The sequence below is a fragment of the Lissotriton vulgaris genome, chromosome 1_1 (assembly GCF_964263255.1).
Source record: "Lissotriton vulgaris chromosome 1_1, aLisVul1.2, whole genome shotgun sequence".
NCBI classification, from domain to species: domain Eukaryota; kingdom Metazoa; phylum Chordata; class Amphibia; order Caudata; family Salamandridae; genus Lissotriton; species Lissotriton vulgaris.
The window spans coordinates 1,175,029,926-1,175,054,015 of NC_141685.1; the positions used below are offsets into that span (position 1 = coordinate 1,175,029,926).

Here is a 24,090-nt window from a genome sequence, read left to right on the forward strand (position 1 = left end):
GTTTACCAGATTATAACCTCTTGAATGACCAAATGAAAGGAGAACCACACAAGGTATATATAAACTATATGTATTTATTACTGAACACTCTCTACTAACGTCTTTATGTGATTAGAGAGCAAGATACACAATATCAACACACTAGGACCTAAGTAAATAGCACAATATACAATGGGCCCCAGGGGGAGACCAAAACATATATTAGGAATGTGGTATAAGAACTATGACTTGACTGGGGCGACTCAGTTGTTGTTTAGGGGGCATTACCTGTCAGAGGCTGCTTGTCTCCCTGCTTGTCTCCCACCCGCCGCCGTCACAGCTGACATCCTGAACGGCCGCAGAGCGGAGGGAGGCACTCGAACTACCACTCCCAGACTTCCCTGCAGCGGAAGAGGAACACGCTTGCACCCGGATCTCCTGCGCCAGGAGGCGCATAAGAAGGCCTCCAGCCCCGGTGAAGCGGGTGACTCCGTTGTTGTTTAGGGGGCATTACCTGTCAGAGGCTGCTTGTCTCCCTGCGTGTCTCCCTCCCGCTATGCCGACACAGCTGACATCCTGAGCGGCCGCAGAGCGGAGGGAGGCACTCGCACTCAAACTACCACTCCCAGACTTCCCTGCAGCGGAAGAGGAACACGCTCGCACCCGGATCTCCCGCGCCAGGAGGCGCATAAGAAGGTCTCCAGCTCCCGCGGCGCGGGATCGGGCGTGGGACGCGCCGGGAGAAGCCCGGGACAAGGGCGGGACTGTCTGTGGCAGTCCGGGGCTGGACAAGGCTGGGCTGGGCCACATCTCTCGATCGTTGCAGCCGAGGTAACATATGGACTAATGTATGAGTTACCCTAATATTACTGAACTCCCTGATTGCGCCCTATGAGTTTCATATTTTAATCAGTAGGACTACGAGTTGATTATATCATCTTTATTACCATTTCATGATAGCTATCATTCTTTTCTTTTTTAAGTTTATTCGAGTATATCTAATTCTATCCTTGCCAGCTCCATAATGTCTAAACAGAAGGCTGTTAAAAACTCCTCTGTGACAGCCACGATGGACAATAATTTAGTTAAAGTGGTCAATAAAATTAACAAGGAGCGCAGATTATCGCTTGGTAAAGGGAGCCTGCCAGTTACATGTTCTACTTTGTCGAGCTCGCAGGTGGCCTCACCAGTGGATGATAATTGCGAGCCGGATAGCCCTGAAGTTTTAGTGGATGTGGAAGTGGAAGCGCCAGACGAATCAGTTCATAACATGGAGGTACCTATTGAGACCCCTGTCTAGTGCTCACCGGCACAGAGAGCGCTGAGAGCTTGTAGGAAAGCCCAAACTAACCGAGGGGGAAACCGAACCCATAACAAAAGAAGTGCAGAAACATCCTCCAGTTGTATTGCAGGGGATGCTCACCCAATGGACAATAAAGGATCATTTACAATGAATACTGACAAATTTGACTATGGTCAGTATCATTGATTCCAAGGTAGAAAAGATTATTCAACCCCTAGTGGATAAACTGGATCAGATTTCTGCCAAAGTAATCAGATTAGGTGGACTTTTGGACACCTATATCGCCACGGCCGAAAGCCCCAGGGTAGTAGAGAAGGGTCTCATAGTCTCCAAAGCTGTTCCAAAGCAACCTAATGGGGGGAGAACTGTAAATGATGTTGCTTCATCTGTACCCTACAATGTTGAATCACTGCCTATTACCTGTCAGACTAAACAAGCTGCAGTGGCAGTGGCTTCAGTGAGCCAGGTTGGGCCAAGTGAGTTGAAGAGAAAACGCTTTACATTAACCTCCCACCTGACTGTGCACCATATGTGGTTGTTTTAACCAACGTTCCACCCACTGGAGCAATCCCTACTAAGCATCTGGAGGAAACTCACGATTCATTAAAAAAGTAAAACTGTCTCATGGTTGCACAACCACTGTGGGTTTCCACTCACTTACTCTGATCAAATACTCAGCACTAGAAGGGTAGACTGGATAGGCAATTCTAGAAAGACAAGTAGGGGCGACTGTGTAATAGTCAATTTTAAACACCCCCAACATGTGGCAACAGTCTTGTTAAGGGCTGCTTCTTTAACACCTGGCGAGAATAGTATATGTGTCAACCCCCTTGGCTATTTTTATAGCCACCTTATTAAATTGCCCCTTGACACCAATAGAAGTACTCTTTTCAAATCCTATTGTTGCCCGGTGTGAGAAGTTGGGCTGATATATAGTGCTCACTATTCTAGTGATCACTGTGTATCATTCCAAACGACCCTTATTGATGATTGGTTGTAAGTCAACCTTATAGACCAGCTATCCTAGTAGCGTGGACAAAAGCAGTCTTTAGGCTAAACTCTAGAGGGCGTGTTAAGCCAGCTGTTTTACCATCACATATACCCCTTGAACACCAAGTGAAAGGACACCACACAAGTTGTTATGAAAATAAAGGATATTTATTTATAACAAGACTACCCTGGCTCTTTATGAGTCAGGGAGCTAAGCACAATACAAAACTCTTACGAAAATACTTCAAGTTGCACAATTTACACAAATGCCCGAGGGGCACGAAAAACCATATACTCTAAAAGTGGAATGCGAAATACTAGCAGGTGAGTAACTCGATCCAGAGGCTTTAGGATCGCTAGGACTACACTACTGAACTCTAAGGTTAGGAGCAGGAGGCCTAGGGAGATCGGGTGCAGAGTGTGCACTCTCACGCGGGATGCGGAACAAAGTCTATGGAGGCTAGTATTTCTAAAGTTACTGTTTTTGGACGAATCCGACTAGGTAGACTTAAAACGAAAAAGGATCTGGACACTTGGATAGTGAACCTGCGTTGGAGCACCGAAATGCTCGGGTTACCTAGCCCAGGGGCTGCGGCTGCATAGGGTTCAAAATACGTTGGGAATCCTCGTTGTAGTCTATGGAGCCTGAAAGAATAAGTTGCTGGCAGGCGACCAGTGAAGATGTTCGGTGTGATCCAAGCCTGGATCGGTGATGGAGAGGACCTGAAAGCAGAGAGGACTCAGTTCTTAATCACTAGCCAGTGATTGTGTGGGCGCCAGGATGGCACCGGATGAAGTCACCTCGACCAGGTGAGTGGGCGACGCTGGACTCTGCAGTCACACGGACCAGGAGGCGTTGTCGGCGACCAGGCTGGAGGTGCGAGCTGTCCCACGAAGGTGGCTGCTGTCGGCGATGCTGGAACCAGGATTGGAGCAACAAGCCTTGGCAAAGGCAAGCCCACACAGTGGAGTCAAGATGGCGTCTGGGGTGGACCAGGAGGGTACGGGGTGCTCCTCTCTTGGAAGGGAGCAAGGGCCAGTCTGGAGCAACCAGACCAGCGGTGAAATCGTCGTGGTACGTCATCAGGAGGGCCACTAGCCAACGGGCAAGTGACCGGACAATGTGGCAAGCAGCAAAGAAGCAGAAGGGCCCCACGCAGATCTCGTGGATGATGGGGGGCTGGACTTCGGTGCTGGAGCTGCTTAGGGTCAGGGCTTCTCAAACCCCAGTGCACTCATTCGAGGGTCCCTCGGAGGTCGTGCTGGTTAAGCGTCGTGCAGGTCTTGAAGATGGCCGGTCCCTCGGGTCTCGTCGCACCCACGAATCTCAGCTGGGCTGATGAGGCAGGTAGAGGTCAGAGATGGCAGGGAATCCGGGTCTCATCGAGCTGGGCAGTCTTGCTCCGGAGGATGGACTTGCAGCAGACCGCGATGCTTAGATGGTGCCTGCGGGTGCAGGGTGGCTACTCCTTAGCCACAAGGGAGAGTCTTCAGAAAAAGTCAAGAGTTCCTTTCGTAGAAAGTAGTTCAAGATTCAGAATTATCTAATTTGGGAAGGGGATCCGCTCCTACCTTTATCCTAAGAAAAGGGGCTGGCCCGTGACTAGGTCCTGCCTATGGGTGGGACCAGGAGGGGGGTGGTTACACCCCTCTCCTTTGTCCGGTCTCTCCCCAGCTCAGGGGCTGGGGTGCCCCTGGAACTAGTTTGAGCCGGCCTATGCACAGTGAGCACCGGGGTGCCACTTGCAGTCACCTTCCTCTCAGCCCTGCCTACCTGGGATACACAAAACCCTGTCTGGGATGGTGCTAGCACCGCCCCCGACAGGAAACCCTTTGTCCGAGTCCCCCTCGCTGGAAGGACTCCCAGCAGCAGGAGGTCAGACTTGTGTCTGTGGTGGCAGCATCCATTTTGTGATGCTGAGGCTCGAGTTAACTTTAACCGGGGTTCACAGTTACATACATGTCGTGCCCCTCTAGAAGGGTGGAATGCTAACCCCGTCGCCAGAATTGGCGAGGGGTTAGTATTCCAATTCGTATGACACCTTACTCGACATGTTTTGATAATGCGATACCAAAGTTAGCAAATAACCGCGAGGATTATAATGCACTTAAGAGTATATGGTACGCGTTATCATGGAACAGCTATTAGGACTTGGTTCCGCAAGCTGCAGACAGGCTCAGCTCATGCCAGAGCACCATCTCACATAATTCCAAGCACTCTGCCTTCAGGATTGATAAGGACTGCCATAGGAGTGACGGATAGGAATACATGTGTCCATTTTAGGGTTAGATATAGGAATACTATATCTAAAGCAAAGGGTGATTACACCACCTTGCCCCAGCTGTCGTGCAGCCAGTTGTGTCAGATTTGGGTGGCCAGCCAGGGGTGGCATAATACATGCTGCAGCCCCTGGTAGGCCCTGGGTACAGCTATGCCCTGGATACCTAAAGTATGCTTGTACAGGGACTGATAAGGTGGCCCAGTACCAATTGGTGAATGCACCTAAGGTACATGCTTGTCAATTTAGAGAGAGAACAGCGAGGCTGTGGGTCTGATTAGCAGGCCCACAGCCAGGGAAAGCCATAAACCAGTGAAGCAAAAAGCAAAAATCGGGGGTGACCATAGGATTGCAGACCCCACTCTCCTACACCCGGTCTCTGGGATCCCGACGCATAATAGATTCAAAGCCCTTAGCACCTTGGATTCTAACATTGACAAACCCAGTTACGTGGGCCCGCTTTATGTGTGACCACGAATGTCCAGGTGTCTGGTATAAGGGAAAGGCATTTTGATGTCGAGCCGACCGGGTGGCCGACAACAGTTTGCCTAGCGGCATTGGGAATATAGCTAATGGGAATCCCAACACAGGAGTTGACCCTAACGGAGCGACCCTACTTGATAATAACAACAGAACGAGGGGTCCTAAGGGTATTACAATTATTAGCTGGAATATTGCGGGGATGAAAAGTAAGGGGGATGCCCTGGGCTGGAATGATTTTATTAATACCTATGATATACTGTGTTTCCAGGAAACATGGAGCAGGGAGGAGGTTAACTATGAGGGGTTTGCCTCCTATAACCTGCCCGCGCAGGGTTCTACCTCTGGAAGAGCTAAAGGTGGCCTTTTGATCCTAGTATCCATCAATCGGCGGATTGTAGCAAAAAGGTACATGACCGTGGGAGCCCATGTTCAGATCCTTTGGCTCCTTGATGATCAAGGTCGGAATGTATTATTACTTAACTACTATAATAATGTTTTTGATGTCAGTAGGATATCAGTAGTTAAAGACTTAGCGAGCACCATCGATAATCTTAATGATCAAAATAATGGTTTTTTCGACTTTATTTGGGTGGGCGATTTTAACATCCCGTTATGCGAATTATCAACCCAAAAAGCCTGTGGGGTTATAAATAATGCTGGTTCTGATGATCTGCACTTTAGGCACAACGGTTATGGTGATCTTTTGTATAGTTTCATGGGCAGTTATGACCTAGAAATTTTGGATTTCGCAAAAGACGTAAATGGGCAGACCATTCCTACTTTTAAGAATTGGAGAACTGGTTCAGTGATTGACCACGTGATTGTTTCCTCTAACATCACCCCTCATTGTGCACCTCCTAGGATTGAAGTCACCTCATTAAGTGACCACAATTATATCATCTTAGAATGTACTCTTTGTGGTAAGAGTTCTGTAGTAGTAGGAACTACCCTCACTAATGTGGAACCACACAGACCAAACGGGGTTAGAATTAGATGGATAAGGGAAAAAGCGAATGAACTGTTAAGTTCTATTGTTAATGAATGCTTGATTGATATCACCCTTATCCTGGAAAATAATACTGACTATGAACGGGTTTTATCTGCATTTATGGACATTAATATATCTATTGATGTCAGGTTCACCAGACCAATCAGAGATAAGTGTAGAACAAGTCCGGGCTGGTTTGACCATGCGTGTACTGTTTTATTGACCGAGCTGAAACATGTACTTGCTAAAAAACCCAGGGACAATATTTTAATAACTAAACTAAGAGTAGACTATAAGCGAGCGCTGAAAAGGAGGAGGGGTGAGTTACAGCAGGAAGCTTGGGACTCTCTTAATCAAGCAGCGGAGTTACATAATAATACATTATTTTGGGCTACGGTTAACTCTCCTTTCCTTAAGGAGGGAAATCACCCTGAATGAACCTCTAATGTTCCTAGCGAATGCTGGGTCTCCCATTTTTCAAAAATGTTTGACTCTGACAACTGCGGGGCCATTATCCCGAGCAGGTGGCCCGTCTTACCTCTGGATATTACCGTTACCGAGGTGGAGCATGGAATTAGTGCAAGTAAGGGGGGGAAAGCCCAGGGACCCGATGGGGTCCCTACTGATGTATACAAAGCAGCCCCAGAGATTTGGAGCCCCCTCCTGGCAACAGTATTTAACGCAGCTGTGTGTTCGGATTCCCCAAAAACCTGGGGGGAATCCATCATAATTCCGATTTTTAAGAAGGGCAGTAGGTCAGATGTTAAAAATGATCGCCCTATCTCCCTCCTGGACTCCTCCATAAAGATCATGAGTAGAGTTATGTTGGTCTGGCTTGAAGAGTGGGTCGAACAAGAGGGCATTTTGGCCGATAGTCAGTATGGATTTAGGAAGGGACGAGGAACATTAGATCAGTCTATCAACCTTGATCTCATAATTGGCAAATACATCAAAGCCAAAGGCGGCTGCTTATATCCCTGCTTTGCAGATTTAAGCAGCGCTTTCGACATGGTCGACCATACTTTATTGTGGCCAACTTTGTTACAGCTGGGAGCCCCTGAGGGTATAATCTTCTTTCTCGCTAGGCTGTACCAAAAACTACAAACTTGTGTGCATTACGGCACCAAGGGCGAATGTACCCCCAAGTTCAGCGTCCAACGAGGTATTAGGCAGGGCTGTGTTTTGGCCCCGTTATTGTTTTTTTTATTTATAAATGAAATTGATGTAATTTTAAAGAGTGTAAAAGCTGATGCCCCTCGGTTCAAGGGTGTTATTGTATGCCGATGACGCCGTGTTTCTCTCTAGAACTCCCCTTGGTCTACAACGTTTATATTGACAGATTTTCTATGTTTATCAAAGATAGAAAACTGATCATTAACAAGGGGAAAATGCACGTAATGACCTGCGGGGCAAAAAGCAAATCCAATGCCTTTTTTATTGATTCTGTAAAGGTGCAATCAGTAGATAAATTGTGTTACCTTGGTATAACCTCTCATGACAGTAAATGGTCCCCTGAATTTAATAATATTAGACATAAAATGGCGAAAAGCGCCCACTGTGTTTTTAGATTTGCGGCAAAAGTTGGGGATAGAAGAACTTGGGATATGCTGCAAATCTATCAAGCAAGATGTATCACAATTGCTCTGTATGGGGTGGCTGTATGGGGCCACAGATGTAACCATGACTTGCAGTTGGAGGAAAACTTTTTTTAAAAAGCTTTTGTGTTTACCCCCATCCGCCCCCACCGAGTTGATTCATCGGGAATTAGATATTGATTTCCTGATAAATTTAATTTCCTTAAGACCTCTTATGCTATGGCGTTCCATTTGGCTCCAGGATGAAAAATCTTTTAATAGACTCATTATTGAAGATTGTCTTTCTTTGGACAGGTATAGGAAAATTCCCTGGATAAAATATGTCGCCGAAGTTTTCTGGAAATATTTAATCTAAATGTTTTGACTAACCCCATGGCTGCTTCCATGATACCCAAAGCTGAGCTGAAAGCAAAATTTCTGGCTAGTAAGGCGAGTAAGCGAGCCTTAGCCAGTGGATCTATGTCAACAGTTATGTTTTTTAGCAGATATTCTTTTATTGAAGGTTTTCCATTGTATCTAACCATGGTGACTAGGCCATCCCACAAGTTTGTACTAACCAGACTGAGGTTTGGAGTAGCACACCATTTAGTTGCCCTACCAAATCTTAATAAACATCCTAAAGGTCCATGTTTGTGTGATGGCATATCTAAACAGAGCACTTTGCACTTTTTATTGTTATGTAAACTGTACACGAACTTTCGTATTATCTATCTGAAACCGATGTTTGTTAAATATGGTGTACGTACGGTTGATGAGGCAATGATTCTTATTTATTTATTTATTCAAAGTTTTATATAGCACAAACAAGATCTTTGCAGATATCAGAGCGCCTGACAGAGACAGGGGTAGGGGCAACAGGAGGGTGATTAAATACACTACAATCCACTACAGTACAATATGGAGTCAAAATAGGATTGGATAGCAATCAAGTACATATATGATACTAGTAAACGACCAAGTAACTAATAATACAAAAACGGTGCAGAGTCTTAGACCCAGCAACAATAGAGATCAGGTGAACTTAGGCCATACGGATGGCTTTTACCTCTTCCTTAAAGCTTGCAGGAGCAAGGGGTAGGGGCAGCAAGAAGGTAGTTAGAACCAACTATTAGGTACAATATAGTAGTCGGTAGTAAGTGAAGTGGCATAATAGGGTATCAGTCATGTACAAATATAATACCAGTATTATTATTTTTAATTTGAAATATGTCGATATCTGTTTTTATACTGCCATGTTTTTAAATCAGTCTATTAGTGCACGCAAAGGCATGTTATTTTAAATTTCCTGCCCGTATTTGTTGGTATCTTTTTATCTGTAACTAATAACTCGTGATTTTATGATTTATATTTTGTGCTTTTATGGACATTTTATATGAACCGAATAAAGCTTCATGAAATGAAATGACTGGACACAGTGCCTAGAGCAGAATCACTGGGACCCCAAGGAACCACCCAAGTTAGTGACACAGGGGATCCACAGGGGATGTGTGCAGTGTGAACACAGCTGCGAGCTCCGTACAATCCTAGGGGAAAGTCACGGTTAGAATTTTAAAGATTAGGGACACTTCGGAGAGGACTTGGATCAAACCCTTTTAGACTTAGAAGGTTCTAAGGCCAGCACCCATGTGAGCACCGGAGGACTCGTGTTACCTCACCCAGGGAAGCTGGGCGCATAGGTGTCAAATGGTGTTGGGAATCGTCGCTGTCTTCAATGGCGAGTTGCTGCAAAGTGCTGCTGCTGTGGAAAGGAAAAGTGTCTGGTGTGATCCAAGCCTGGATTGGAGCTGTGAAGAACCTGAAAGCAGAGGGGACAGAGTCTGGGTCATTTCAGGGTAACCAGGGGCACGGTAGACCAATGCCCACCAATGTCGGGTGTTTCAGGTGCGATGAGGTGAAGCTTGAGTCAACTGCCACGGGGAGCAGGAGACATCGACGATGACCAGAGTCTGCAGGCGAGCTGTCCCAGGAAGAATGTCGATTGCTGAGGGAGTCGGTGGCCGGATCACAGACCAACAAGCCTTGGCAACAGCAACCCACACGGTCAGAGTAAAAAGGCTTTGGTGTGGACCAGCATGGTCTTGGTGACTCCCCAAGCGATGGAGAGTCAGGGCACGTCTGGGGCAACCAAGTAAGCCCATTGAAAGTTATAGTACCCTTCTCAGGGACCCACAAGTAGACGGATAAAAGATTGCGAAATGACCTCGAGAGGGATCACTAAATACCAGCCCACAGGTCACTCGTGGAGTGTAGGCCAGTAATCTTCAGTGGAATTACTGCTCAGGGTCTGGACTACAAGTAGCCCAAAGCATAGCCTAAGGGATCACCAATAGGCATATGCTGCTGCAAATGTGCACGGTGTCCAGGGGTTCGGGATGCACGGTCCCCACGAGGGCTTTGGATCTCAGGTTTGCTGAGAGCACAGATCAGCCTCAGGGAAGCTTGGAAACCCACCTCCTGTGTTGCAAAGTCTTCGGAGTCCTTCAGGAGCTGTGTAGTTGTAAACCGGACAGATGCATCTTTGGTGCCTGCTTTGCAGGGGAGTAACTCCTTTACTCCAAGGGAGATTCTTCGGCTCCCCTGCAAGGCAGTTACTTCCCCTGCCTTGCAGGGGAGTAACTCCTTTACTCCAAGGGAGATTCTTCGGTCACCCAACGAAGTGTAGACAGTTGAAGTTATGGGATTCTTTAGCAGAGTTTCGTCCAGGTAAATCTGAAGTCCTATAGTCAGGCGTTCCTACTTTATACCCAAGGAAGGGGTGGGAAAAACTCTGGGGGCCCACCTATGGGAGGGTCAGGACAGACGGGTGGCTACACCCATGTCCTTTGTCCAGTTCCACGCCAGAGCAGGGGCTGAGTGCCCCTGCAACCAGTTTGAGCTGGACTATGCACAAGGACACCAAATGTGCCCCCTGTGCAGACATCAAAGTACTCTTGGAGTGTAACCACCCAGCCCCAATACTAAAGCCTGTTTGGGAGGTGGTCACACCTCCCTGTGACAGGAAACCTATTGTCCAGCCTCCCCTGCCAGGGTTTCATCCAGCAGTAGGAGGGCAGACATGTGTCTGTGGCTGGCAGCATCCATTTTTTATAATGCCAGGGTTCTGTGAAGCTGGTACCGGGTGTACCGGTGTAGTCATATTTCTCCATCTAGGAGGGTGGAATCATACCTCCCCCGCCAGGTCTGGCGGAGAGATATGATTCCAAGTTGTTTGACACCAAACACGACATATTTCCTTGCAGCCATCTCAAAAATAGCATTTACCACGAGGTTATAATGCACTTAAGAGTATATGGTTGGCTGCATCAACGAACAGCCCCAGAGAATAGATTCCGAAGGCTGCAAAGAGGCCCTGCCCATGCATGGGCACCCTCTCACACAAAACTCAGCACCATGTCTTCAGGATTGATATGGCCTGCCATAGAGGCGACTTATAGGTTTACATGTGTAGTGATATAAGGTAGATATAGCGAACCTATATCTAAGTAAGGGGTGCATACACCACCTTACACAGGCTACTGTAGCAGACCTGTCGTGTCATTTTGAATAGTCTCTCAGGGATGGCATAATACATGCTGCAGCTCTGAGAGGCCTTTGGGGTACCTATGCTCTGGGTATATAAGATACCATATACTAGGGACTTATAAGGGTACCCCTGAGTCCAATCTGTGATGTACTTAAAGTACATGCAATCATTTTAGAGAGGAAGCAGCTAGGCTGGGGCCCTGGATGCCAGGCCCCCAGCCAGACCAAAGTCGATAATCAGTGAAACATCAGCAAAAAGTGGGGGTAACTATAAGAAGCAGATCCTACTCTCCTACAACATTTAAGTAGAAAAGGCATGTTTAACATTTTTTTTATAATAAAGTTGTCATGATCTTCGTTGAAACCCTTTGAGGAGCAGCGGATTGGGTCACAATATCCTACAGGTGACAATCTACAAAATTGAGCATCAAAACAAAGCAATACAAAGCATAATTGTGCTTACGATTAAAACATATATTTACTCACCAACTGGGCTAAAATAAAAACATGATGGGCGCAGAGTTCTGCTGTCCCGTATCTAGAGGAGGGAAGATGTTAAAAATTAATTAGGCAAATTTAAAGAAGGCTTTAAAAATGCATCTCCAACATCAAACTTTCAACTGCTAGCTTGTAGTAGTCCCTGCTTCTCTCGGCCCATTTCTCCTCCTTCTCACCACTCAGCTTGATATCAAAGCACTTCAGAGCTTTACTAGCAATGCACATATGCCTTTATAGTACAATATTGGGTGATCCCAGTAACGGTACATCCAACAGTGTATAGAAAATATATAAACACGGTTTCATAAACCTAAAGAAATCATATATATATTTTGCAACAGTGTTATTTCATCACACTGAACATATATATTAATTGAAAAAACACATTAAAAAGCTGCAAGTGCACAGGAGAAAAAGGGAAAGGAATATGGAAAAGTCAGTGATTTACGTGAGGGTAGCGGGGTACGTGAAGTTAGAGTATAGTGGGTATCACATTAATCTAATTACATGGCCTATCATTTGGCAGAGGGACTACACAATTACATTCAGTAATACAATGTATCACATAGCCATGTATAGCAAGCAACACAACACAGTAAAACAAGTACTGTTGATTATACAAGCAACACGAAGTGTCGACGTTTCGACCCCAGACTGAGTGTAGGTCCTTGCAATCCTTACAAACGGGGTCTTCCTCAGGACTGTGGTGATAGGAGAGGAGGGGGGGGAATTAGGGATCGATTAAAAAAAAATTTCAGAACACAACTGACCGCCAGACAAGTAAAGCATACAAAATAAGGGTATCTGTCCCTATTATTTACCATGAAATAAGGGCCTCACACAGGGTGGTTGGTGAGACAAGTAGGGCCAAGGGCTCCAAGTGGAGGAGAGCGGAAAAGCACCTGCAAGAATAAGGTGCATATGAATGTACCCTTCACACGTGTTGGGGTTATGTATATTGTAATCATTGGTAACTATTGGTCTCTTACTTGAAGGTTGAATCAAATAGTTACTGTCCAATCCACATTATTCACTTAACAAAGAACCAGAATCCTTGGCTGTCTCGCAAAGTTTTAATCTGAAACATTAGAACACAGGAAACAACTGCAATCAAAGGGCCCTAAGTTGTTGTGTGCCGATTTAGATACAGTATATAGGTTTCCCAATGTATGCCCTAATATAGGCACAATTCACATAGCTCTTATTTAGGCATAGAAATCCAACCCTTATTTAGGTATTATCCATGCTAACCAAATACAAGCATGGCCACCTACATCCGTCCATCCACTTCACAACAAGTTCTTGGAAAACCAGACTCTTAAGCCTTTAGGACTTCCCCTTGCTTGGATTATTGATTTCCCCAAGAACACATTTATTATGCAAGAACATCTATTCCTTAGGAGTTCATTCATGACGCTCCACTGCCCAACTTTTACGTCAATACTGGCATTCCTAAACACCTTCAAGGTATAAATATACCTTCACTTGCCAAACCACAGTTCGGCTGCATACTTGCACGGCACAGCTACGCGGCTCGCCACTGCAAGTTCGGACGGAATTCGAGTCCCCGCCTCACGCACTGACCAGACACTGTCATCCTCCTCGCAGAGAATCCAGCTCCAGTGTTTCCGACTCCCCTTGCGGGGTGTTAGAGATCGAGACCCGGAGAGAGATTCCAACCTCTCTCATTCTAAGGTATGGAGCAGACTAGAACCTAGAGGGACTCTTGGCAACTGTTGGCAAAACTAAAACTATAGATAGCTATACTTTAGAAAACAGCACCTACTTCTTACCTCGTACTACACTTAGGTTAGGTACACTGGGGTAGAACTATTTAGAAGCACCAGATGAGTATTCACATTTTAGCCTGTATTATTTATGTGTATATATTTTTATGAATATATGTCATATCTACAAACCATGATAAAGTATTATTATTTTTTCTTACTGCTAACACTGTACGTATTATACTTCACATCCTATCTTATGATTGTAACAGTTCATATCTCTTGCACGAGAAATAAGACTGTTCACTAAACCCCTTTTTATTGAAACGCCCATTTATCTATTTCTGTGTAACTCTGTAGAAACGAAGCATGCGCGATTGACTGAGTGAAACTGTTATCTATTGTTTCCACGATTTTGAGACTGTTCCGATTCTAAGGGAAACAAAGTTGTCATGTTTATGCGGTTGTCAGAAACTAATCCTTTCTTGTTTATTCGAGAAGTTTCTAGTGACCTCTGAGTTAGCTGGCACACACAAGTAATTAAGTTTAATGTACTCGATAGAGACATACTGACCTCAGTCCTATGTCAAATCTATAATGTATATTATTCCAATGTGCAGAGCCTATCAGGGAGATAGGAACTAGACTACATGGCGCCCAACAGTTTGGTAAGGCACTCATTTAACACTAGATACTGAAGTAATGCAGTTGTGCTTTTCTCAGAGACCCTCCACTCATAATAATATATAAGATGTCTGGAGTGGGTAAGAGATAATATCCGCCATAGCCGAGTAGGACGAAAATACTATGTAGTAGCTGTTTGGTTTCTTCAACGTTGAAGGATACAGTGTTCCAAAACATTGTGCACCTTATCTTTGTTCCCTTGAAACTTGCTCTGCAATTTTCATTAAACATTGACCGAAAATGGCAATAACACCGAAACCGGTGAAGCTGTAGCCGACCATGTTGCAGCAGCTTTTTATTATACAGGTGTTAATGAAACCGATGAGAATGCTATAATCATTACTCCGAATTTAAAGAGAGCCATCACTCTAAAACTTATAAGACATGGCCTAACACCAAAAGGTGGTAGAGCAGTTTTTGTGATAGAGGCACATGAATCTTACCAGACAGAAATATTCTACTCATTGATAGTATTCCCTGAATCACATCCAGTAACTAAAATGTTTCACTTCTATAAAGAAGTTGATCCACCTGAGGAATATATTCCTTTTGAGGATATTGAATTCCACTAACTTACCAGGAGATTATCTCTGTTTTAAAGGCGCCCTAAAACATTTAAAGCACATTACCAGGCTCGGTCCACTAGAAAGACCGGGAGCAACATGGCTGATTTTAGCCTGTTACACACCTGATCCTGACCTTGAAGAATGTCGGACAATGAATTACTTAATAACATACAAAAATTAATAGAATTATACAATTAAACCACAACTGTCTGAAGGTCCTGAGAAGGACTCTATTAAACAGAATCCTACCTCTTCTAAAAAGAAGTGGGAAAAAAATAGTAAACAACATTCAAAAGAGAAAGGTCCTCAATCCCGAGGTAGGTCTCCTCAAAAGAAGCCCTCTGAAAGGAGGTACAACCTCCGGAATATGGATAATTTGAGAAAACCTGACAGGTATCAAGATACTGATACACGTTCCTCTCGTACCTTTCAGATATTGTTACAGACATCCGAAAGAAGAGGATGGTCAGACCACAAGGAAGAATGCATGAACTCGAAAGACTATCAACATGTTCAGAATAACAAACCAAAACCTCAATTCACGAAGAAGGTAGAGGGTCTGAAGATCAGACATGCCGAGGATTCTGTGAACACAACTCAAGAACAGAGAATTGGATCAGACTATGCTGGACAGTGCAGCAGAAGTAACAATAGCCCGCCAGAACCTGAAGGGACTTCTGGAGACAGTGCACTTGAATGAAGACATTCAAGTTGAAACTACAGACACCACATAGGTTATATGAAATAACACTCCGGATGGAGGGAGACATACCAAGAAAAGTGAAATCACTCTTTTGGGAGTGACTTTCAAAAGGTTATGATGTACTTCTAGCAGAACAGGACTGGCCACCAGAATTGATCAGGGAGGGCCCACATGGCGAAGACATCATTATGAAAAACCAAAGGAAATGATGGACGGAGCGTTGACAATACAAGCACTCACCCCCAGTCAACTGATCTGGGTTTAATCCATCACCGTTCTTTAGCCCACTCTGCCACCTCAGTTCAGACATGGCCATATGCAAATCAGTCTGACCCTGTGCCTCATGGGAACAGTCCATCCCGAACTGCCAAGCCATGCCTTCCCTGGACCGGAAACAAGCTACCGAGGACCGGTTTCTTGCAATTCAGCCGTCTTCAGCCCGGCTTGCTTGAATCCAGTGGCAAAGTGAGCAAGGGACTCACATCTGAGCATTCCCTGCCAACTTTTGGCGAACAAAGAAAAACCAAAGGAAATGATGGACGGAGCAAAGACAATACAAGCACTCACCCCCAGTCAACTGATCTGGGTTTAATCCATCACCGTTCTTTAGCCTGTAGCTTGTTTCCGGTCCAGGGAAGGCATGGCTTGGCAGTTCGGGCTGGACTGTTCCCATGAGGCACAGGGTCAGACTGATTTGCATATGGCCATGTCTGAACTGGGGTGGCAGAGTGGGCTAAAGAACAGTGATGGATTAAACCCAGATCAGTTGACTGGGGGTGAGTGCTTGTATTGTCAACGCTCCGTCCATCATTTCCTTTGGTTTTTCTTTGAAGACATCATTATGCCAGCCTTCTCCAACCATGTTCCAGTACATTTAAAATATACTTATGCCAGGAAATGGGCAGTGGCCCTGGTCCAGGCATTATATAAAAATCATGTAGGCTGGGATGAGGATTCACCTTATCATAAGATCCAGTTAAAGAATCAACCAACTGTACAAAGGCTGTACCCGATTAAGCAAGAAGCTAAAAAGCACGTCAGGGAGATCTTAGATCAACTTGAATACCAAGGGGTGATTGAAACATGCACCTCATCAATAAGCAACCCTTTGTTTCCTGTTTAAAATCAGACAATACATATTGTCTAGTTTTGGATTACAGACACCTAAACTCTTATTCAAAAACATTTGCAGTGCAGTGCAGCACTAATGAATAACATTGTGCGTAAAAAATATAAAACACATTAGACATTTCTAAAGGATTCTTTTGTCAAAACATTGCACTTGAAAGTAGGTATTTGACAGCTTTCTCAATAATGGGGAGCCAGTGTCACTTCTGTCGACTCCCTCAAGGGTTCAAGAATAGCCCGGGGCTATTCTCAGCAAGAGTAACAGAGTTACTACAAATTTTTGATGACGAGGCATTGCCATATGTCGATGATATCTATCTGACAGACGATGACCTGGACAGGCACTTGAAGAGGGTGAACACCAGTACACTGGGCTTTGCCTCTGAGGGTTATAAATTCAATTTTAAAAAAATCAAGAATTGCCCATCTCAACGTCCTTTTCTTAGGATATGAACTTTCAAGTGAAGGCAAAAGCCTGGCAGCCAACTTTTTAGAAAAGTGTGTGCTGCTCCAACCTCCAAAAACGCTGAAAAACGTACTCGATTCTAGGTTTCCTGAATGTTGGAACAACTTACATTCTGAATTACGCAGAAAAGGTTAAACCTCTCTAGGAACTAATCAAACCTGATTTCAAAATCACAAAATGGACACAAGATCACACAGAAATTTTGCGTCACTTCAAGCTGACATGTTAGCAACAAATCACTTACAAACACGCGTAAACATACGCAACTTAGTGATCTGAATCATTCCGGGTCAATGTGGATTCCCCTACTTTACTTTTAAAGAAGGTGAAAAAGTTCCAATTGCATACAAATCACATTTGTATCCACAAGCAGAAATTACATTTACATCAACAGAAAAAATTCTGACAACAGTTCAAACTGCTGTAGCAAAAGAAAGAGCCCTAGCACAAGGGAAACAAATTATGGTTGTGACACCTGTACCAGACCTAGAGGCAGTTACAAAAGCGAGCATTCTTAATGCAAAAGCTTTACATCTAAGATGGAAACAATGAGTTAATTCTCTTGCCGCAACTGATGTTGCATAGGTTTTTGATCCTTATTTGAAAACACAAGCATTCCTGCAATACGAACACGAATGTCCTCTGTATCCTGAAATTCTCCCTCTTGACCAGTACGAATTTATAATTCATACTGACGGATCTGCACAACCCGCTACGAGGGGTAAGCAAGCTTATAGTGCAGCATGCGCAATCGTTAAAGGTCGTATGCGCAATGGCAAATTCAGACCTATGGTCACAAAAACGCAATCTCTAGGAGATTGTATAGCTCAGCGAGCTGAACAACAAGCATTCATAATGGTGCTTGAAAATACGGATCGTGAATACCCCATACTCATAGTGTGTGATTCCTTTTACTGTGTTCAATCATATAATGAATATTTACAGAATTGGCTTCAAAATGGTTTCAATGATGCAAAAGGTGGCACAATCAAGCATAAAATGCTTTGAGAACAAGTAGTTCAGTTGCGAAACGGACTACAAAACACTCATGTGATACACACGCTGAGTCATCAACAAGATGGTGTTCACGTTGAAGGAAATTCATTGGCTGATGAAGCCGTGAAGGGGCCTGTGCAAACGGCTTCTGTAGCTGCAATCACTCATTCAAAAACAAAAATAGACAGTGAAATAATACTGTCTGTCAATGCTTCAAGCAAAGGCAGCGGTGCAGCATTACCTAAAAAGTTTCCACTTAAATACTCATATATAATTGATGCCAACAATGTTCCATTTGCTTGAATCCCTGGAGTGGGGGATAGAGTAATTCCAAACATGGAACATAGATTAGGACTAATCCTAGCAGCACACGAAGGGCTCGCCTCTGCTCATGCAGGTGTTTCAGCCACAGTATCATTATTAAAACAGAGATACTGGTGGCCAAGCATTAGGAAACAGACCAGAAACTATGTTTTGGACTGTGAAATATGCCAGAAGATAAAAGTCTCTACTATAAAACATCCTGCGCAGAGGCCCCTGTTAATGTCAGATAAACCATTAGCATGTGTTTACCTGGACCACTGCGGTCCCTTACAAAGGGATGGTAACTATAAATATATCATGGTTGCAGTGGATTCGTGCTCAAGGTTCCTATGGATGTGGCTTCAGCGCTCGGCTGACGCTCGTACTGTTATAAAAGATTTGAGAGTCTTTATCGGCACATTCACAATAGGCACACTACACTCTGACCAGGGTCCTGCATTTAGCTCTCGAGCTCACAAAGAAGCCATGGCTGGTTTAGGCGCTGAATTGCAGTACTCTTCTCCATTTCATCTTGAGGAAAATTCAGTTGTGGAAAGAAAAAACCAGGACATAAATCAGTCTATAACAGCTAGGATATTAGGTTCGGGTGATGGGTGGGTCAAACATCCTTATGGGGTCCAACGCGCATTAAACAATTTGCCAAGAAGTTCTCTAGGGGGTTTCACTTCATATGAGGTTCTATTTGGGACTAGAATATTGGTACCGGTCCTTGACATGCAAGGCACAGTGGTGGAAACTAAGAAATTTGATGTCAAAGATCGTTTGGCTGTTTTACAGGACTTACATGAACTAAGATCGAAACAAAGCAACGTGTTCCTGAAGCCAACAACCACTGGGGAAAATCCAGCCGTCCCAGCAAGGTCTATCAGGATCCCAAAGCTTGGTGATCTAGTCAGAGAAAAGATTGCGGACAAGAAGGAAATTGGGCCTTCTTACAGACAACCAGTACCTGTCCTAGCAATCCACGGATCAAGAACAGTACTATTGCGGCCTCTTGCTGGTAAAAAGGAGAAAAGATTTGTGTCCATCGACCTGATCAAACAACACTATGTTGCCGATACTAACCATTAGGTCAATTGGACTCCGACAATGTAGCAGATGCACTCCTCTAGTCACTATCCAAGAGGTTCAAACTGAGAGACTCATCACCTTTGAAGATTCTATAGTAAGTAATGAAGGACTAAGCAACAAAGCTATGGAACTCCTTCCTATTGAAACCTAAATAACAGTTTGTCCTGATACACCTGTCTACAACGAAGTAACAAGTGATCAACTGGTTCCAGTGATTTCAACGAATCCTGATGCAATTCCAACCATTGACAAAACTGCCTCTGGCTATTTCATTAACTTTGATATGTTTTCTGAGGATCACAGCGAACCTGAAATGACACCAGCACAAAGAACTTTCAAAGAACAAGCAACAGACTTTTTTCATCACCTGAAAAGTACTTATCTGGTTTCACCATGGACTGAACAATGGATTGTTTTGGGAATATTTTTCTTTCTACTTTGGTTAGCTCTGGTAATAACTCTGGATATGCTGATAAATGGTAGATATATTCAAATGGACACAGCAAGTCAAAGAGTGAACTTACTTCTCCATCCACACAATTAATCCCATCGTGAAACAAGAGACTTGTCAGCAGTGAACATCACAGCCGTTCCTATACCAGATGGTACAGTTTGGGACAAAACCGAATATGACATTTTTTGGCTCGTCAGAACCTTTGAAGATTCCACACTTATTTAAAATTTCAATAAGTGACTTTATTACCTTTAGTGCCTTTTCTGATGATTGGCACTTCAGACATCATGTTATGAACAGTCTCGATCTAGAAATGTCTGCAGTATTCACAAATCATGAATATTTGGAGGGTTCATCAGACTATGAACAAATGTATTGTTATAATCATAATGGTGATCATTTGTTGCATAAAACTGTCACCTAGAAATGTATTTATGTATAACCAATGGGAACATTGTCCTACATCACCAAAGGGTAGCTCAACAATGTTTGCAATGAAGTTTCCATATTTTACAGGGTTCAACTTGTCGAATCCAAAATCGTTTTATTTTAAAAATATGAACAAGACCGGAATGAAAAATATGTAAACTAATACAAAACAGATTTATTCTGCAGCCTTTATTGCCCAACTGTCTAGACAGGGTTTTGACTTTTGGAAAGACAACATTGAGACAAAATCTGTCTGGGGTACAAAAGATTGGCAAATGCAGGGGCTAGAAGGTTTGTTTGGAGCCTGTATCGTCCCTGAGCAAATTATATTTTTGAAAGACACTGTCCAACAAACGCCTTGCCGTGGGATAGCCAAGATTAAACACATGAACACTCCATCCATACCTGCACCTGCAAGCAATAGCACTACACAGGGGGAGGTCGTCATACATACTATTTTGCATCACAATAGATAAGATCCAGATTGGAACAAATGGTTGCTCTGGCATACAGACAAAAACAACTGTCACGATCGATTCCTGAACAAAACACAGGGTTTCACTATCAATAGGCCAGACCCACAATATGTTCAAAGACAGCTTCCAGGGGTAGTAACAACATACAGTGTAGGGAAACTATGTCTTGATTGGCTACAGAAAGGTACACTAGAGGATGTAAAACTACACTTATCTTTACTTAAAGAAGGTGCAAACCTTAGGAAATTCTTGCTAGGTTCCGGAAAACCGCGTCAAAAACGTTTCATATAGAGGGGTGGCCATCTTGGTGCACAGTAGGGTCCCATATGCCCATTCCACTCACTGGGTAGATCTGCAGGGCCGCTATATATTTATCCAGGGTACGCTTGGGGAGGAGCCCATTGTGCTGGGTAGTGTATACGCCCCACCCCCTTTACAGTGGTCCCTCGTGGAAAAGATTTTTGCAGTATGGGCAGATATTCCAAATGTCCTTACAGTGGTAGGTGGTGACTGGAATGATGTCATGGACAGTACACGGGATAGGTACAGGCCTGGGGGGTGAGCGTGGCAGATAGTCCCACCAAATTGAGTGATATGATCAGGAACCTGAATTGGGTGGATACATGGAGGCACAGGCACGGCGCACAGCGAGAATATACCTTTCTCTCCGCAGTCCATAAATCGTTTTCCAGGCTGGACTACATTTTTGTTCCTAGGGCGGCTCTTGGTAGAGTGGAGGCCGCAAACATACTGCAACGCGGGCTGTCGGATCATTCTCCAACTGCTGTAACCATATGTCTGGATAGGCAGAGACAGCCATTCTGCTGGCGTCTCTCCGTCAGGCATCTGCAATTGGTAGACTATCAACAGCACATGAATGAGGCCATAGCTCACTACTGGTCTGAAAATGTGGGGACGGTGGCGGACATGACATTGTGGGAGGCAATGAAACCCACAATGCGGGGAATAGATATTGCTTGGTGCGCGGTGGCTCGGAGGAAGCGCAGAGAAGCCTTAGATCACGCCGAGGCGGAGATCAGAGATTTGGAGCGTCGCAGCAGCAATGAGGGGGAGGACCAGGCTGTTGGGCAGTTATTGCTGGCTCAGCAGTCCTATGCCTCGCTATTGTTGGATGAGGCGCGGCAGAAGTGGCTGGGGACCCGTAGCCAAGTATACCTATGGGGAGATAAATCAGGGACGATGCTCCATAGACTGTGACAGGGCCTTGCTCAGGCTTAGACCCTCCCGAGGATTCAAGACGATACTGGGTCCCCAGTCACGGATCCTAAGAAGCTAGCTGAGGGCTTTGCGGCTTACATGCCCCGAATGAATGCATTTCTGCAGATCTCGTAGACAAGTTCATAGCAGATCTGCCGCCTCGAGCAGTTTCAGATTGTGAGAAGTTGGCCTGATATATGATGTCTCCAATTCTGGGGGCACCTTGTATCAGTCCAAACAATCCCTTATGGTGATGGTTGTAAGTCAACCTTATAGACAATCTATCCTAAGGGTAGCATGGACTAAGCAGCCTTAAAGGCTTAACTCAAGAGGTCGTGTTAAGCAAGCTGTTTTACCAATCACAATCCTGTAATATCAAATGAAAGGACACCACACAAGTTATATATTATTAAAATATATGTATTTATTACTAGAATAATCCTCTGTACTCTTTATGAGTGCAGAGGCACATGCGTTTAAACAAAAGCACAGTTAAACATATAAAAGTTGCACAGTTATGGATGAGGCCCAGGGGCCACGCAAACCATATATTAAAAAAGTGGTATAAGAACTACTAATCGAACAGTGGTTAGGCCTAGGGCCTAGGGAATCGCTGGGAGCAGTCGGGACTAGCAATGCTGAAGTCGGGAAAAGCCAGCGGGATTCTGGTGCAGTGCTTAAAGCACACACATGCACCAATGCAATGTCAATGGTGCGTAAAAGTTATAAAGTTACTGTTTAAGGAACCTTCTGACTGACCTAGAAGGACAAAACTTTAGACGCATACACTAGAGGTGTGAACACCGGCGTTGCTGAGTTACCTCACCCACAGGAAGCGGGTGCACAGGTGCGAAGTAGTGTCGGGTTTCGTCACGCAGGTCGATGCTGCCTGAAGATGAAGATGCTGCAGGCGTCGAGAAGAGAAGTGTCCGGTGTGATCCAAGGGTGGATCGAAGATAAGGATGATCTGAAAGCAGAGGGGACAGAGTCTAGGTCACTCAGCAGTGACCAGGGTGGAACCAGGAAGCAACCAGGCAATGTCGGGCGCTTTCAGGTCGATGTCGTGAAGCTTGTCTCCGCGGCCACGTGGACTCTGGGGCACCAAGATGTCCAGGAGTGGAGCAAACAACCCTTGGCTAACGCAACCCACGCAGGATTCGAAGATCGCTTAATACTCGGACCAGGAGGGTCAGAGCGGGTGCTCCTTTTCAGGGGAGCGAGGGCAAGTCTGGAGCAACCAGACTCGCAGGTTAGATTTCAAGGTTCGTCGGTACAGGGGCCACAAGCCAACGGGCAAGCTACCGGATCAACGCGTTGAGCCAAAAGATGCAGAAGGGCCCCACGCAGCACTCGGTGAGTGTAGAGGGGTGAGCTTCGGTGCAAGAGTGGCTGAGGGCTGGGGCTTATCAAACCCCAATGCACAGCTTCGAGGGGGCCTCGGATGCTGCACGGTCAGCGCCTCGTGGTCTTTCCAAGATGGCGGGCCCCACCCTTCAGGACGCCTCCACGGGTCACAGCTCTGCAGGGACTGTGGATCGGGCTGTTAGAAGGCAGGCACGCTGGGTCTTGTCGATCTCTGTCGCTCGAGTTCCGGCGGGAACTGCAACAAAGCAAACGTCGAGGTGCTGGATGGTGCCTGTTTGCACAGGGTGGTCACTCCTTGACCACAAGGGAGATTCTTCAGTCTTCTATGTCGAGTAGGATGTCAAAGGGTCCAGAGTTTTGTTTCAGAGATTAAGGACTGCTAACAAGCGTTTTCATTGTTTTATCTTTATTTTTAAAAATTGTGTTGTAATACATGTACTTTGCTCGCTCACTCCTCGGTCCACCGCAGCAACCAGTGCTGTTTGTTGTGGAGGGAGGTAAGCGGTACCACTTCCTGGTTGTTCCACATTAGGCGGCCATCTTAGGAGGGTTGACGCGCTAGTCTCCCCCTTCGCCCTCACTACTTAAGGGTTTGAACCAGTCGCGCTCGATAGTTGACTTGCTAACATCGCTGCGCTAGCGCTTGGCAGAGATTAAAGACTGCTAACAAGCGTTTTCATTGTTTTATCTTTATTTTTAAAAATTGTGTTGTAATACCTGTACTTTGCTCGCTCACTCATCGGTCCACCGCAGCAACCAGTGCTGTTTGTTGTGGAGGGAGGTAAGCGGTACCACTTCCGGGTTGTTCCACATTAGGCGGCCATCTTAGGAGGGTTGACGCGCTAG

At 45.1% G+C, this 24,090-nt stretch overlaps 1 protein-coding gene across 2 annotated transcripts in view; it reads right to left on the reverse strand.

Moving 5' to 3' along the window:
• FIRRM (FIGNL1 interacting regulator of recombination and mitosis) overlaps window positions 1-24,090 on the reverse strand; it is a 3,285,109-nt gene that overhangs the window by 1,284,026 nt on the left and 1,976,993 nt on the right. For both annotated transcript variants that reach the window (XM_086964357.1, XM_086964349.1), the window contains one exon: window positions 11,626-11,677. In XM_086964357.1, the coding sequence (XP_086820483.1) occupies window positions 11,626-11,677 (52 nt within the window). The remainder of the gene's footprint in view (window positions 1-11,625; window positions 11,678-24,090) is intronic.